Source organism: Trichosurus vulpecula, chromosome 3 (assembly GCF_011100635.1).
Source record: "Trichosurus vulpecula isolate mTriVul1 chromosome 3, mTriVul1.pri, whole genome shotgun sequence".
NCBI classification, from domain to species: Eukaryota; Metazoa; Chordata; class Mammalia; order Diprotodontia; family Phalangeridae; genus Trichosurus; species Trichosurus vulpecula.
The window spans coordinates 363,184,727-363,202,355 of NC_050575.1; the positions used below are offsets into that span (position 1 = coordinate 363,184,727).

At 37.9% G+C, this 17,629-nt stretch overlaps 1 protein-coding gene and 1 pseudogene across 1 annotated transcript; one reads left to right on the plus strand and one right to left on the minus strand.

Moving 5' to 3' along the window:
• LOC118841651 overlaps positions 1-17,629 on the plus strand; it is a 1,013,973-nt pseudogene that overhangs the window by 167,700 nt on the left and 828,644 nt on the right.
• LOC118841308 (olfactory receptor 1361-like) lies at positions 2,318-3,259 on the minus strand. The gene has a single exon (XM_036748679.1). It carries the CDS (start codon positions 3,257-3,259, stop codon positions 2,318-2,320), a length of 942 nt encoding a protein of 313 aa, XP_036604574.1.

Genomic DNA, 17,629 nt, shown 5'->3' on the forward strand with positions numbered 1-17,629 from the left:
AGTGGTGTTTCTATTGCACAGGCTGATATATTGGACTCCTTGGGCTCATTCTGTGATGTGCAGCTACAGTCTTTTACCACCTTCAGCCACTGGTCTGGTATTACACCACCTTCAGGTATAATACTCTTTTCAGCTAGTGATGTGGTGCTTTTTCAGCCATGGTAATAACTTTAATGTGGTATTAACAGAAGCTTCTTCTCTCCGACTCCATTAGACCCTCGGCTCTGAGGTTTCCCATCTCCAGCAGGAGAGTTCTAACCTCTGTCATTTGATAATCCTTCTTTCAATAAGGCACTCAACCTTGGCTTATGGTGATCAGCCTCAATTAAATTGTATTTTCTAGACATTGGAAATAAAAAGAAAGATGTTGGGGTCTTATGCGGATGACTAGCTAAGGTCAAAAGTATGAGTGCAGGCTGGTTCTTTGTTGATCTCTTCGTATGATGAAGGTATTCAAGCCTCAGACCCTTCCTGAAGTGTGCAATATTTTTTCTGAATCTTAAACCTTTCCCATTTACATTGCAAGGCCTCTGGCTTTTTACCCCTCCTGGCCTTTCAGCCCTGCTGAAACCTAAATGGGACAGACTATTACATAGCTAAAACATTGCTGTCCATGATGCCTGCAATCTGAATAAAGAAGACCAGGGTCATGCAGGCTGTATGGGTAATGGCCTGATGTCCTGTCACTAGGGCATGGAGGCCTCCGGGCACTATGGTGGAGGTGAGGCACAGGTGTTCTAGGGACAGATAGACCAGGAGCATGCCCACAGGCATGTGAAGTTGTGGATCTCAAAAAGTACACTTCATAACAGAACTCTATCTCATCCTCCAGCCCATCTCTGACATCTCTGCCTTCCAGCTTCCCTGGCTTCCTTCAAGTCTCAGCTAAAATCTCACCTTCTATAGGAAACCTTTTCTTATCTCTCCTAATTCTACTGCCTTCCCTCTGTCCATTATTTCTAAGTTAACCTGTATATAGCTTGTCTGTACATGGTAGTTTTAATAGTATGTCTCCCATTAAATTGTGAACTCCTTGAGAGAAGTGACCATGTTGTATTTTTTTTTTGTAGCTCAACACTTAGCGGAGTACCAGGAAAATGGTAGGCACTTAATAAATGCTTATTGATTGACTGACACCATTTGAGGGCATCACCATCACTTTACTTACTCAGGTTTGCATACTTGGCGTCATCCTTTCTCACTCTACCTTACGCTCTCTGTATCCAATTAGTTACCAAGAATTACTGATTTTACCTCCATTATATCTATAACATCCATTGCCATTTCTCTACTCCCATTGCTACCACCCCAAATTGACCTGGAATATTTCAACAACCTCCTAAAAGGTCTTCTTACCTCAAGTCTCACGTGTCTCCAATTTATTTTCCCAAACAACTGTCAAAGAGATATTCCTAGAGCATAGCTTTGACCGTGGCACTCCTTCATTCAAAAACTTCTAGTGGCTTTCTACTCCCTCTGTGACAGACATTTGAACCCTGTTTCTATAAACAATTTTATATATATATATATATATATACATATATATGTATGTATACACATATATGTACATAATACATATATATATTTGATATTTTTCCTCCAACATAGTTTCCTTTGTAATCCTATGTATTTTATGTATTTATTAACATTATACTGGAAAAGGATCCATAGATTTCATCAGAATGCCAAAGCAGCCCATCACACACAAAAAGGTTTATAACCCTTATTCTAGTCCTAATTTCATTGATTAGTATTAAAAGTCCAATGTAATCAGCCTCCTGCCTGTTTTTCACAATGGGAATACTCCCTATTAGTTTTTTGCAACCATTGCAAACAAACCAGCCTATTTGCTGTTTCCCATACATGTCATTCCATCTTCCATCTTTATGCTTTCGCACTAGTTGTCCTCCATGCTTCCTCACCTCTGCACCGCTTATTTTAATGTCATAAGATGCTATATACTAATTCACTTGCAGGGTGAAGAGCTGAAGTTTTGTAAAAGATTATCTTCTAATCTTAGAATGACTTTTTTTAAAGCTCAGCTGAGATGCCATCTTTTACTTGATATCTTTCCTGAATCTACCAGCTTCTAATGCCCCTGAAACTAATTTGTATTTACTTTGCATATATTTTATATTTATTTATATATGTATATCTTGTTTTCTACAATAGAATGTAAGCTTCTTGAGGGGAGGGATAGTTTTATTTCTGTCTTTGTTGCCCCAGCTCCTTGTATAGGAACAGCTGTAGAATAAATGCTTGATAAACACTTTGCTTGATATTAAATGTTTGTTGAATTAAATTGAGTTCTATGATTCTAAGGCATTTGCAAGATCGCTTTTGTAAGAATTAGTCTCTGTAGAGCTAGCTTCATGTCCTGATTTCTCAGGCTATAGATAAAGGGGTTAAGCATGGGGGTAACCACAGTAAAGATAACTGAGGCCACTGTGTCCACAGCTGAGTATGAGGATGAGGGGCGCAGATAGATCCCCATTACGGCCCCATAGAAGAGGGAAACCACAGTGAGGTGGGAACCACATGTGGACAGGGCTTTCTGTATTCCTTGGGTAGATGGGATCTTTATCACATTGGAGAATATGAAGACATAAGAGATCACAATGCATGTGAATGGTGTAATGAAAACTACTCCACCCACAGTGAACACCATCAAATCACTGATGAAGGTGTCTGAACAGGAGAGCTTTCGAACTGGGTAGGGATCACAGAAGAAGTGGGGAATGGTGTTGTCAGCACAGAAAGACAATTGAGCCATTAGCAGGGTGTGTAAGAGGGCATGCAGAATAGTGATGACCCAGGATATGGCCACCAGAAGGATGCAAAGGCCAGGGCCCATCACTGTGGTGTAGTGAAGTGGGTGGCAAATTGCCATGTAGCGGTCATAAGCCATTATCACCAGAAGAAACCCATCCATGTTCCCAAAAGTCATAAAGAAATACATCTGCATCATGCACTCCACATAAGAGATAGAGTTGCTTCTCATTATGTGGTTTACCAACATCTTCGGGATTGTAACTGAGGAAAAACAAATGTCATTGAAAGAGAGGTTGGCCAGGAAGAAGTACATGGGTGAGTGGAGTCGGGTGTCCAAACCAATGGCCATCATGATGAGCACGTTCCCAGTCACAGTGATAAGATATACACACAGGAATAGCCAGAAGAGAATTCGCTGCTGCTCTGGCTGACTGGAGAGCCCCAGGAGAAGGAATTCAGAGATAATGGTTTGGTTTTTTCTGTCCATATCTGCCAGAAGAAAAATATAGCTCAATGAAAAAAAGGTAACAGAATTTTTAATAGTTACTCACATTTTGTATTTAGGAAGTAGTTGTCTTGCATGCCCCCAAATCCAAGATGTTTTTTTCATTTGGCATTATTTTACTGCAAATTTAGTCTGACCTTTTAAACTAATGATCAAATACTCATGTCAGGGAGTTGAGGATTTGGTCATACATACAGTACAGATTTAAATAAAGGTATAACGTAAGTTGTCCTGCATGGAGAAACAAATGAGTTCACTTAGCAATTGGTGTTGTGAATAGTCTTTACAATGTTCATAAAGGACATATATCAGTGACATTCATGTGATGAGTTGAACATGTAAATTTGAGTCCCACTCACCCTCTGTCACACTTCTACACTCCACCTCTACACTCTTAAGAACTTTTCTTAAAATTTATACAAGCTATTGTTGGTAGTGAGAGGCTGCCCTGTAATCAGGAAGCCCTTTCTTTACTTAAGTCCTGTCTCTCAAACTTACTACCTGTGTGACCATAGGTATTTAACATTTTAGTATATTCTCTGGTAGTTTTACAAGACTATAAGTGTCATCTCTCAACATGTTTCATTTTGTTTTAAATTACATTTTATTTGTTTCAATTAACAATTTTTCTTTTTCTTCCACGCTACTAAAGCCATTGAAAAAAAGAGACAGAAAACTCTTGTAAGAAATGTACAATCAAGCAAAACATATTCTCATGTGGCCATGTCCAAAACACGTCTCATTTTGCACCCTGAACCTATCACCCTTTTGTCAGGAGTTGGCCAACATGCTGATTCGCCAGTCCTCTGGAATCATGGTTAGTCAATGTCTGAGAATATAAGTTATGGGAGTGAAAAACTAAGTGAAATCTTCACTGGTAGAGAAATTTTCCACTATGGGAATTTCATGAAATGATGAAATCACAGGCACAGATTGAAAGAATAGATGATAGTCAAACAGATAGGTAGGTAGGTAGACATAGATGAATATACACAGATATACTTTATTGGTGATATTTGCTTCAGTTCCCTGGATCCAATCTACATGTTAGGTCTTTAGTTGAGTTCAGTTCACAACTATAGAATTTTCCTGCTTCCTTTTTAATTTTAACAACATTACTATTAAAGCAGCCAAAAATACCAGCTTGATAAATTATTTCATAGAGTTTTAAAAAAGTTAATATACTAAATAAAATTTGATGCTTCTTTTTTTTTAATTAAGCAATCAATGTGGTAGAAGAACTGTGAGGCATACAAGGAAGATCATCGTATTTGGAATCTGAAGACTTGGATTTTAGTCTTTAATTTAATAAACATTACTGCTCGTCAACTGCATGACCTTGAGCAAGTCTATTAGTCTCCACGAATCTTGGTTTGTAAAATGTGGTATTCATAATACTTGTATTATCTAGCTAAAAGTGTTATTTTGAACAAATCACCTTAAAATGCTTTTTAAACATGAACTTTAGGTTTTTATCAGCTACAACTGTATGATATAGTAAAAAAGCTAGATTTTGGAACTCAGTGACCTAGGTTCAAGTCTTTACTATTCAATGTTTTTGTGACCTCAAACAAATCACTCAACTGCTCTGTGCCTCAGTTCCTTATTTTTAAACAGAAGGAGTGGTACTAGATGACCTCTAGAGTTCCATCCAGTTATTATGGTATGATCTAAGATCCAAGTCTTAGGATTTTATGACCTAACTTTGGTTTCACTTCAATATCCTTAGATGTGAGTACTATTTCCTAACTCACCCAAATCTCCTTATGAGGCTGCTACATTGCTCTGAGACTTCAAGATGGTTTGTACCCAGTCTTATGGTGATTCCACATCAAAGTTTTCTGGCAGATTTTCATAGTTGTGGGCTTTAGATGATTCGCTTTGAAGATTTCTTTCTGTAACTGCTTTCTTTCCCAGTCTGTCAGTCTTCATAAGATTCAGCTCCTTCAGAATGATACAATTTCCATAATACAGTAGAGGAAAAGGAAAGAGAAACATATGTAGCCTCCTCTGTGGAGGACAAAAATGACCTTGATATTTTCCCATCAGAATAAACTCAATTTCCCATGCTGTTCTTAAAATGTTGAGAATTTGAAGGCTACAGATTCATAGAGCATCAGAGCAAGTGGGCATTTAGAGTTCAAGAATTCCTTGGGTAGACCAAAGAGCACATGGTATAGGAATCCAAAAAAGGAAAAGCTCAGTGTAGCTTGGATTGATCAGAGAGAATGGGGCCTTTGGCTGGGCCTTGAAATGTAGTAGTATTTAGTTACCAGAGGAGGGACAAAACAGTTTGGACAGAGGGAAATCGGCTACATCAAGTTTTGTAGGTGGAAAAACACAAAGTAGTGAGGAAGGGAAGAGGAGACCAGCCTAGCTGGAATGGAGGGTGCACATTAGAGGAAACGTGAAGAATATAGCAAAAATGGTACAGTGGGGTGTGTTGATAAGAATTTCAATTTCCAGGCAGAAAAATCTAGACTTTCTTTAAAATAGAAATGGGAAATTTCTCTCATTTCTCTCTAGTCCTAGAATCGGACCTTCCTGTTTTATTGTAATTGGCAGACTATTGAATTTGGTTCCAGAAAACCTGGTTTTGATACTAGCTCTAACTACCTATATTACCTTAGGCTAGTCAAGCTATTCTCTTTTGGTCTTCAGTTTCTTTAAAAATGAGAGTTTAGGCTAGATGATGTTTAAAGTTCCTCCCAGCTGTGAGTTCTAGGATTCTCTCTCAAGGACCACAGTGTAGCCTAGTTTTTTACCAAATAGTAACTGAGCCACTTCCCCAGTCATGATTCTTCTATTCTCTTCTGTAAATTGCATCTTATTCTTGGTGGGTATAAGAGGCAGGCTAGGATTGCCTGAGGTATAATTTCTTACTGATTTTGATCTGAACTAGAAAAGGGAGCTATGTGTGTGTTTGTGCATAGTTATGCTTATTTTCTATCTGTCTGTCTAAATATGAGTTGTGTGTGTATGTATGTGTTTGAAGGCAATGCTCTGGCTGCTGTTTCCCTAGGCCTTACCTGCATGGTTTGTAAAGACCTCACGTACTGCCATTTGAAGTGCTGGCTATGTTACTCCTACTTCTTTCCTCCATGTAATGGGAAATTCAAAGCCATCCAGAGGTTGAGGGCCCAGAGAAATTGTAAATTCTCCCTGGAATAGATGACATAGAAAGAGAGAGTGTTGGTCCTTGGACAAGATAGGGTGGATCTAGGTCTTGTGTCCCAATGGGATTCTATGTTGTGCTTGTGGTGGAAACATTTACCAATTTCATCAACCTCTGAGATTTCATTCCCATAGCACTTCATTAATGATAAAGGAGGAATAATGTCCCTACTCTATTCATCTCTGCTATGGTTTTCATGTTAATATATGGAAGTGACTAGAATTCAAGGTCTAACTCGGCCACTTACTATCACTTTGTCAAGTCATTATCCCTCTTAGAGCCTGAGATTTTTTTTTAAAAGAGGAGATTGGATTAGATGATCTCCAGGGTCCCTTCGTAATTTAGAATTCTCTTTCCAATTTCTTCTTTTATTATATGAATCTTGGATTTAAAAGGGCCCTTATAGACCATGTAGCCTGCCTCCCCCTTATCATTGCAAGATGTGTAAATTCTGTCAAAAAGATCCCTGACAAGTGGTCAGTCTCTTTTTGGATGTAGTCAGTGACAGGTAACTCACTACTTCACAAAGCAATGCATTCCATTTTCAAATACCTCAAGTTGTTGGGAACGTCTTTCTTAAACTGATAAAAAAATCGCTTTCTATGAATTTCATTTTGGTCACACAGAATAAGTCTAACCTTTACTGCATATATCAGGCTTCTAGATAGTTGAAGACATTTCTTATGTTTCCCCAAAGTTTTATTTCTAGAAGGTAAAAAATGTATGCTCCTTCAACTAATCTTAATATGGCATGGTTTGAAGCCCCCGACCATCCACATTACTCTCTTCTTGTCAATAAACTTACAGCATGCTTTGCAGAATTACCACTATATTTCAGATGTGAACTATAGCTTGACCAGTGCAGAGTAGGCTTCTGAAACTCAACATGTTCAAAACAGAACTCAATATCTTCCCAATCAAAACCTTCCATCTTTTGAACTTCCACCCAGGGCTTCAAACTCTATATCACCCTCAAGTTTTCATTCTCTTTCATCCTAGCATGTTGTCTAGTGTAAAGAGGAGAAGACAGGAGTATCAAACTACAGAATCAAAATTCCAAAGACTTTGGTGTCAAGTTCTCCCTGGGGCATAGCTGACACATGGTAGTAATTAGGAAAATACTTGGGCAAAAGTAATTGTTGGGTGAGGTAAGAGAAAGCAAGACTTGAGACAAGAGGGGAATAGGCAATATTCATTTTGAGCTCCCCCTCTCAAGTGGCTATGTCCAGTCATAGTTGATCTGGAGAACTAGTATCAGTCAAGGAGTCTCAAGTGGAAGTCTCAAGTTGCTCAAGTCTAGGAATCCACAAATCAGGAACTATGAGAGAATTGACACTTTATCCAACCTCAAGCTATTTCCCAGAAACTTAGGATTCTATTCTGAATATGTTAGTGCCCTATGCCAACACGGCACTAGTGTCCCATGTGTTGGTCCCTGCTTTTTTTCTGGTTAACTCAGCCACCTCTACAAAATTAAAAATACAAACATTGTCACTCCCCAAAGAATGACTCTAAGCTTCAGGCTATTACTTGGTTAGGCAACATTGGAGCAAGATCTCTACCATTCTGGACTACATGCATTGTACATTACCACTTATATTCTCACTTTAAGCCTTTAGCCCTGTAAGTACCCTAGTTTCTAGAGTTAGACCCATTAGTACTATGGGTAAAAGACACATGTATTCTTTCTACTGATTTTGTTTACTATTTTTATTCTGATGCATTTTTTCTACTCATTCACCTATTAGCAGGATTCGGAGGGAATTTGGATAATTTAGCTTGGCACCAAGGTGAAGCTGTTATAACAAATATGGTAGAGTGGATACGGAGTGAGGAAGATAATTCTCATCATCAGGCTACTAGATTTATCACCTAAGTGATGCTAAGTCTGATGGCTACCTCACTGGTTCCTGGGTCTGAACACCTAGTTCACATGATGACATATTAGTCAAAATCATGTTGAAATTGCATCTTCCCAAACATTGTTGGTTGTAAGGTCCAATACAGACTCACATGGTTCACCAAGAGACTGCCATCAGAGGTCCAGGGCACTGACCATTGAGCATCACCAGGAAAGATGGACAAATATGAGTTTAAGACTATGTTAGACTGAGTCTCCCTTGCCATCCTGCTGGAAAGCTCAACAAATGGGCCTGAGGATGTATACATATATGTATATATAATTTTCAATTCTGTTTTCATGAATCCAAACACATCTAATGATAGAGGGTAAGGTGAGCTAATTCTTCAGTTTGTCAAATGAACCCTCAGCCCCCTATGTCCACTGAAAAGCCTATGGTGTTTTTTTTAACAGATTGCTGAATGGTACTGTAAGGGTGGAGAACCCAGGGAGAAAGTGACTTTAATATCCCCACAAAGCAGAGGGACCATTATAGATCCTTTGTGGAGTTGGGGGTCCCACCTCTGTGTGGCATGGCCTATATCTCACATGGATTGGTGCCAACTTACTATATGCTCCATGACTTATATTCCCTTATTATTTTCTCTAATTTTTACCCACCCAAATTAACAAATTGGTGCTGGTATAAGTACTCTCAGGTGGCACCTACCCCTTTCATGTGCTGTAGAGGGTTCAGGGAATATGAAGATATCATCAAATTCACCTACTACCCCTTAATACACAAGGTCTTGGAGGAGATTTTGCAAATCTCTGAAAAATTCTGAGGTGTCTTACAACCCAAATGGTATAGATTCATTCAATACTACTCATTCGTTTTATCATGCTCAGAAAGTTGACTTCAAATCATTGGCATTTTGAACCATGGCCAAGCTCCATGCCCCACAGATATTAAATTTGGTGAATATTACTGGCCCTGTCAGCTAGTCCATAAAACTGGGTATCAAATGCAGGAAATCCTAGTCTCAGAGGGTGATTGTATGTAGAGACATGACAGAGATTCAGGTCTCCACTTTTTGACATATAATCCTGGGGTTCCAATCTATGAATTGGTAAGCATTTATTGAACACCTCCTATGCACCAGGAACTGTGCTAGGCACTGAGAATGCAAAGACAAAAGGGAAACTGTCCCTGCCCTCAAGGATCCTACGTCTGATCAGTGGAAACAACATATAAGTGACTCGCAAATGTACACAAAGTGAAATAAAAGAAATTGGGGGAAGGGCACTAGTAGTTAGGTCTCATGTAGAAGGTGGCAGTAGAACCGATCTTTAATGTGGATGAAGGATACTACAAAGTGGAGTGCAGGAGGGAGTTCCAGGCATGAGGGTGTGGGGACAGCTGGTACAAAGGCACAGACAAAGATGGGGGATGGGATTCCACAGTAACGAACCAGAAGAAGATCAGTTGGATTGAATTATTGCATTAAGAGCAAGGGAGGAAAATGTAACAAACCTGGAGAGGCTGAAGCCAGATTGTTAAGGGCTTTCATGACAAAATAGGAATTTATTTGTTTTTCTATGCATAATAGGGAGCCACTGAAGCTTTTGTGAGTGGGAGAGTAGCATGGTTAGAAACTTTGCTTTTGGAAAATACCTTTGGTAGCAGTGTGGCAGATGGCTTGGAGAAAGCAGAGACTTGAGGCAAGGGGAACATTTAGGAGGCCATTACAAAAATCCCCAAACAGCCCTCCATCAGGGAAAAATGAGTGCCAGATAGACTTCTCTGTTCAGTTCTTCTCCAACACCTTCCGTAGGAACACTATCTCTGGCCTGGTCAATGAAGAGATCTAGACTGGGACTCTTGGAACAAGGCTGTACAATTGAATAACCTAATAGGGGGCCATATCTGCCATATTTAGGGGGCATTCTCTGCTATGTCTCCTTTTTATAGAACTCTAAAATTAAAGTGTCCTGGTGTAGGAAGTGGATAGCACCCATGGCAAGATATGAGATGTAATTGTGGTAAGCAATGTGTTTTTCAGTATGACAACTGTGCAAACTAATGTTCCATGAGCCCTGTGTATTGATGGGACTGGGCATTCTGGAAAACAGGTCTCTAGCACTATCATGAAAGAGGGAAGGAAAATTCATGTTTATGTTCACAATATTTTTCCTTTCTATAGGGACTTGGTCTTTTCAACCAAGCACCTGCATTGAACTACCAGTGAGATGTCTCTGGGTCTGCAGCAAATTTGGCAAATGCCATTGTAACTAGCATAACCAGCACCAATAATAATTGAGACCCTGAAAATTTGACCTTAAGGGTTTGTAACAGTAATTAAGGTGGGACTTTTTGCTGTTGATATTTAATGATTCTGGCCTTTGTTTGAATGGGGCAGATAAAGTGGGATGTTTTTGTATTTCTCAGCACTGAGACAATTGGGAAACTGATTTGTATCTGATGTGATATTGAGGGTGGGAAACTTCTCCTTGCCCAGCTTGGATGAGGTCAGGGCCCTCAGGGCCCTGAACAGGATATATAAGTGCAGAGGTTAGCTGAGCTCTGAGCCACAGCAGGAGTGGAGTGTGACTCTGTGCCAGCCATTCTAATGAGCTCCCTGGCTGTACACCCAGATGTTGATAACTAAGAATTGTATTTGGTCTGTAATTCAGGGTGCTGGCTTTTTCCCCTGAGCTAGGTGGATGCTATTTGTATGCTGGATTAAAGTAAGATTGTTAACACCTGAACGTTGCCTTCCTTAATAAAGCAGATCAAAAGAAACTTAGCTTGCAGTGTTCTGTGAGTTAGTTGTTGTTGGCTTTACACCCTCACAGCAGCTGCTAGCCGGATTGTTGAAACAGGGTCTAAAGGCAGTGAGAAACAGTATGGAAAGTGAGAGTCAGCATAGAAACAGAGTTTTTAAAAAGACAAATGTCCATGTCTTGAAAGCAGATTGCTTTCTCATTGTATTTCAACTGTAGTCCCAACTAGGATGAATGGTCCAGATCCTAGCCTAACCACTTCCCAGTTCCAATGTAATGTAAGCTCTGTGGGACAGGTTCTTTGTAATTTTTGTCTTCATATGCCCTAAGACTAGCAATCCCTGAGAGAACTGAACTTACATCTTCTCCTCTGTTGGAAACTTGCCAAGCAGAAGCAGAAGGAGAGAAGGGAAAAATTAACCACATCCCCTCAGTAGCCCCATTAAAACACCAGAGTCTTGAATATCAGTTTGAGAGCTCAATTCCTGAATGGGGTGAGTCATTCAGTAGAATAATTAGCTTACTCTTTAAAGGAATGATTAAAGTTGTGTTTAGAGATATCTTTGAACCTTGCTTGATGAGAAGAGCCAAGTCTATCAAAGTTAGTCCTTACAGATACCATGTGTCTGTAATTCTGTATAATGATCTCCTGGTTCTGCTCCCCTCATTCAACATCAGTGCATATAAGTCTTTCCAGGTTATAATGAAGTCTGCATGCTCCTCATTTCTTATAGCACAGTAGTATTCCATTTTTTTTATATGCCAAAAAACTCATGATGGAAAAAGCTATGCACATCCTGAGAAAGAATTATGGAGTCTGAGTGCAGACTGAAGGAAACTATTTGCTCTCTTTTTTTCCTTCTTTTTTGGTTTCATTTCTTTTTTTCTCATGATTCATTCCTTTGGTTATAATTCTTCTTTACAACTGAACTATTATGTAAATAAGTTCAATGTGAGGGTGTATGTAGAACCCATATTGGATTTCATACTGTGTTCGAGGTGAAGGGGGAGGAGAGGGAGGGAGAGAAAATTTGGAACTCAGAAACTTGTGGAACTGAGTGTTGTAAACTAAAAATAACAAATAAATTCATTAAGAAAATGTAAAGTAATACAATTTAAGTATGAAAAATTTTGTCTTTGGCACCATGGACAGGGCCTGGCTATTCAAACTCAGTCATACAGAGTGGAGGTAGTATGCTTCCTCCCTCTCTACCCTGCATCCATAATAATATGGCAAGGAATAGAGGCAAGGACAAAACTTTACTTGTATTGTCTAGGGATAGGGGACATCTATACCATCTGCCAGGCTTAAAGTCTTGTCAACATTTGTCAGAGACCGTTATTCCACAACACGTACTCCTCTAGTCTATTTCTACGATGTTCCCCCTCCACTTTCTTTCCCACTGCAAGTGAAAGAGTACTAGATTTGCTTCTAAATCCTGGTAGAAGACAGGATTAGAAATATTCTGCTGCATACTACCTGTGTGAACTTGGACAAACCATTTAACCATTATGGACCCCAGTCTTCCTATTTGTAAAGTTAAAGGGTATGATTAGATGACCTCTAAGGTCCTTCTAAGACCTATGAGCTTACTCCTACTCAGGAACTCTTCCTTCTGAGCCCAAAGTGGATGTGGAGTAAAGTGTTATGAAACAATGCTTTACAGGTAACTTTCTGAGTGACACAAGTGATCTAACCTGGCTTGTTTGGTTTGAATGACTCTGATCTGAGCTCCTTGTCAAAATAATTTCTAGTCATACTCTTATCATGTAAAATTGGTGACCACAATGGTGGTGAAAATAAAATGAAAATTATTATGGTGATGATTTGATGAAATTGATGGGAAATCTCTATTTAAGGATGTAGGTCTAGGTAACCTGTCTCTTCTTTTCTCACCAGATTGCAATCTGTACTCCTCCAACATGCTTTAGAAAACTCTTTATAAATTAAAATTTTTTTTCCGTTATATTTGAGCTCCAAGATGTTTCTCTCCCTCCCAGCTCTTCACTATAGAAGGCCAACATTTGACATAGATATATATGTGAAACTATACAATACATGGCTCCATTTGTCAATTTTTTCTCTGGGGGTGGATAGTATATCTTTCTTCATAGGTTATTTGTAGTTGAGGTGAATATTTATATTACTCACAATAGCTTAGTCCTTCACATTTACTTTTCAAACCATATTGCTGTTACTGTATACAATGTTCTCTTGGTTCTGTTCATTTCACTCCATTATTTCATGCAAGTGTTTTCATGTTTTCCTAAAATCAACCTGCTCATCATTTCTTGCAACACACTAGTATTCCATCACAATCACATGCCACAACTTCTTTAGTCATTCCCCAATTGATGGGTATCCTCTCAATTTCCAGTTCTTTGCCACCACAGAGAGAGCTGCTATAAATATTTTAGAACTGAAAAGTTCTTTTCCTTTTTCCCTGGTCACCTTGGGAAATAAACCTAATAATGGTATTTCTTGATCAAAGAATATATTCATAGTTTTATAATTCTTTGGACATAATTCCAGATTCCTTTTCAAAATGGTTGGATGAGTTTACAGCTCCACAAGCAGTATATTAATGTCTGAATTATTCCACATCCCCTCCAACATTTCTCATTTTCTCCTTTTATCATCTTAGCCAATTTTTTAGGTGTGAGATCATATCTCAAAGTTGTTTTAATTTGCATTTCTCTTAATCAATAATGATTTAGAGCATTTTCATATGGTATATGTACGTGAGTATACCCAAGTATACCCATAAGTGTATGTATAGGTGTATATATATATACATATATATATATACACATATATATATCTATATCTATAAATAAACTTTGATTTCTTTGTTGAAAAACTGCCTTTTCATGTCCTTCAACCATTTATCAATTGGAGAATGACTCGTCTTTTAAATTGGACAAAGTTCTCATATCCATAATTCTGCTAAGTAATATATTCTATGTTTTTCTAATTTACTAATGATATCTACATTTATGTCTAGATCATGTATCCATTTTGACCTTATCTTGGCGAATGGTGCAAGATATTGGTTTATACCTAGTTTCAGCAAGAATACTTTCCAGTTTTCTTGACAATTTTTTTTTACCAAACAATAAATTCTTATACTGAAAGCTTAAATATTTCCATTAATCAAACACAAATTTATCATAATTGTTACTGTGTATTGCACATCTCTTTTATTCTACTGATCCACCATTCTATTCCTTAGCTAGCACCAGATAATTTTGATAATTACTACTTTATAATACAGTTTAAGATCTGATACTGCTAGATCCCCTTCCTTTACTTTAAAAAAATTGCCTTCCTGTTCTTGACCTTTTGTTCTTCCAAATGAATTTTGTCATTTTTTTATAGATCAATAAAAGAAAAAGATTTTTTTTGGCAATTTAAATGGGATGACATTAAACAAGTAGATTAATTTATTTAGAATTGTCATTTCTATTATATTAGCTCAACGTACCCATGAATAACAAATGTTTCTTCAATTATTTAAATGTGACTTTATTTGTATAAAAAGTGTTTTATAGTTATCTTTATATAGTTCCTGAATTTGTCTTGGCAGGTATATGTCCAGGTATTTTACATTATTTACAGTTATTTTAAAAGAACTATCTATTCTTGCAGAACTTTGAAAGTGATATATAGAAATAGCGATGATTTATGTGGGCTTATATCCTTCTCTTTTTCTAACATTATTAATTGTTTTAACTAGCTTCTTGGTTAAATCTCTAGGATTTTCCAAGAGTACATCTGCAAAAGAGGTATTTTTATTACCTCATTGCCTATTCTCACTCCTTCAATTTCCTTTTCTTATTGCTATTGCTAGCATTTCTACTATAATATTGAATGATATTGATGATAATAGGCATCCTCCTTTCACTCCTGATGTTATTGGGAAAGCTTCTAGCCCTCCAATTGTTTACCTATCATGGTCCTCTCTAGTCAAGATAGGTAGTTAGGTATTGTTGTATTGAATACAGGAACACACCTGTTCATGGGAAAGGGTTTCTGTGGGACAGTGCTGGGTTTCTGTTCCTATGGGAACTAAGAGTTCAAAGACATGCCTGTTATTCTAGTGAGCAGGGAGGCATAAGTTAGGACATTGGTGGGGAGGGTGGCTGAGTGGCTACGTACAGTGGGGAATGAAGGTAGAATATTGGGGCTGGGGGGACAACTCTATTAGGACTCCATCAGTGCCACTTACCCCTGTAGGATGAGGAATCGTTGTCCAATTGTGTCCAACTCTTTGTGACGCCATTTGGGATTTTGTTGGCAAAGATACTGGATGCTTTGCCATTTCCTTCTCACCTATACAGGTGAGAAAAGTGAGGCAAAGAAGGTTAAGTGTCTTAGTCAGGGTCACACAGGTAATACATGTCTGAAGTCTGATTTGAACTCAGGAAGATGAGTGTTCCTTACTCTAGGTCAAGTACTCTATCCACTATGCCACCTAGCTGCCTGGATGAAGCACATTTCACACATATACAGATAAGGGGATTATTTCAAAATGGGACTCCATACTTATAGTATGGAATGACTCCCCAGGATCCAATGCTCAATTTTTTTTCTCAAATCGTAGATCTCATAGAGAAGTGTCTGGTGCTCCTGACTGTGTCTCTGAAGTATCTCCACTGAGGCATTGGGGCTAATGTATATTTTGCTTTCTGTGAAGAGGTTTCTGGAGTGATTTCAACCTGAAGCACCACATCCTTGACCAAAATTAAAAAGCTGGCTTTTAATTTTCCAAACCTGTGAAAAAGCTTTATGATCAGCTATCACTGTGTTCTTCCTAAGTGTTATTTAAGCAGTATAGAGAACTGAATTTCATCACAAAAAAGTCTAGGGTTCTAAATAGTTTATATTAAAGTTATATCACTCTCATTATGCTACCTGTTCTGAAAGATAATTTCAAAGCTATTTTTCCCCTGAGTACTATATGAGCACAAATACAAGCATAGACTTGATGAAATCTAGAAAGATACAAAGATGTAACATTATATGAAGCTCTTTTTTAACCATACAAAATTGATCACTTTTCTGATTTTATTTCAATTTCTCAAATTTCAAAAGTGCAACTATCAAAATAGATTGATATCTGAGTGGTTGCTGCATACCTGACACAAAGTATGCTTCTCCCTTCTGTGTATTGAAATGTTCTGTCTTCTTAATTTTTTCAAAAACTGAATTCAAGTTAAAACTAGCCACCCAAATAGATCTTAACAATGCAGTGGTAGCAGCATTCAGTTCTGGTGCTACACATTACCCCTTAGCAACCCAGGTGTCAATGTGCTTAAGATCTTCTCTAAATATTAAAGTCTGTGTTAAATACTTGCCAAAGAAACCTTCCACTTAGGAACCATGTGCTCCCTATTTCCTCACCTTTGAGCAGCTCCTACTCCTTTCCCCCACCAGTGCCTAGGCTATGGTTTTAGTCACACAAGGGGTGGCTCCCAATGGTGCCCACATCAGCACCCTCATGCAATATTTCAAATATATTTTAGTGACATTCTTTTTTTTAAACATCATTATAACTTCTCAATTACTACCCCTACCAATAAGACACTCCTTTTAAATTACTGAAAATTAAATACAGAATAAGAATAGAAAAAGAAACATATTGTAAACTTAAATATTGAAACTTAAATACAGAATAAGAAAAGGAAAAAAATCATGTCATGTGCACAGCAGAACATAAGAGAGGATTCAAAATATATAGCAATAAATTTCCATTTCAAGAAAGCCTACAGAATAAATATTATGCATTTTGTTCTTTGTTTCCTTGTTAATTTTCTTTTGTTCTCTGCTGTGCCTTTTTTACTTTGTTCTTTTACCTTCCCCCCATCCCAGAAGGATACAATTAAGCACAGATATATTTAAGTATAGATATAGATACATAGATACATTTATATGCACATACACACATGCATATATACATAGACACACACATACACACATATAGACATATACTTTCCCTAACAAATACTACTTTTGATTGTAGTTTGAGTATATCTCCTATTTCCTACCCCTCTTAACTCTTCTACTTTACTTCTACCTTCTACTTTGCCCTCCTATTACTTAGCCTACCCCCTACAAGGATCCTTCCCTTGTCCTCCCATTCCCATTAATCTAAATACCCTTCTATACCCCCTTTAACCTATTCTCTCACCTTCCACTCTAGAGATCCCTCCCTTATCCTCTCTACCTCCCTATAGCCTTAGTGTTTTATTTTTCTGAATTTAGAAGACTTTTATGCTCTTCTAGATATCTATGTATTGTTCCCCCTTGAACCCAATGAAAGTAGGTTTCCATAACAGCCCTGCTCTCCCATATAATCCCTCTGTGTTAGTTCTTCCTCTTGCACCTCATTTGCATAAAATATTTACTCTTTTTAGCTGTTCCTAAGTGGTTTTACTTTTTAAAGTCATATCATACTCAGGTCTACCCCCGTCTTTCTTGTGAACTGCCCAATTATTAATAACAATCTTAGAATATGTTTCATAATGTACATACATAGAAAGTAAGCAGTCT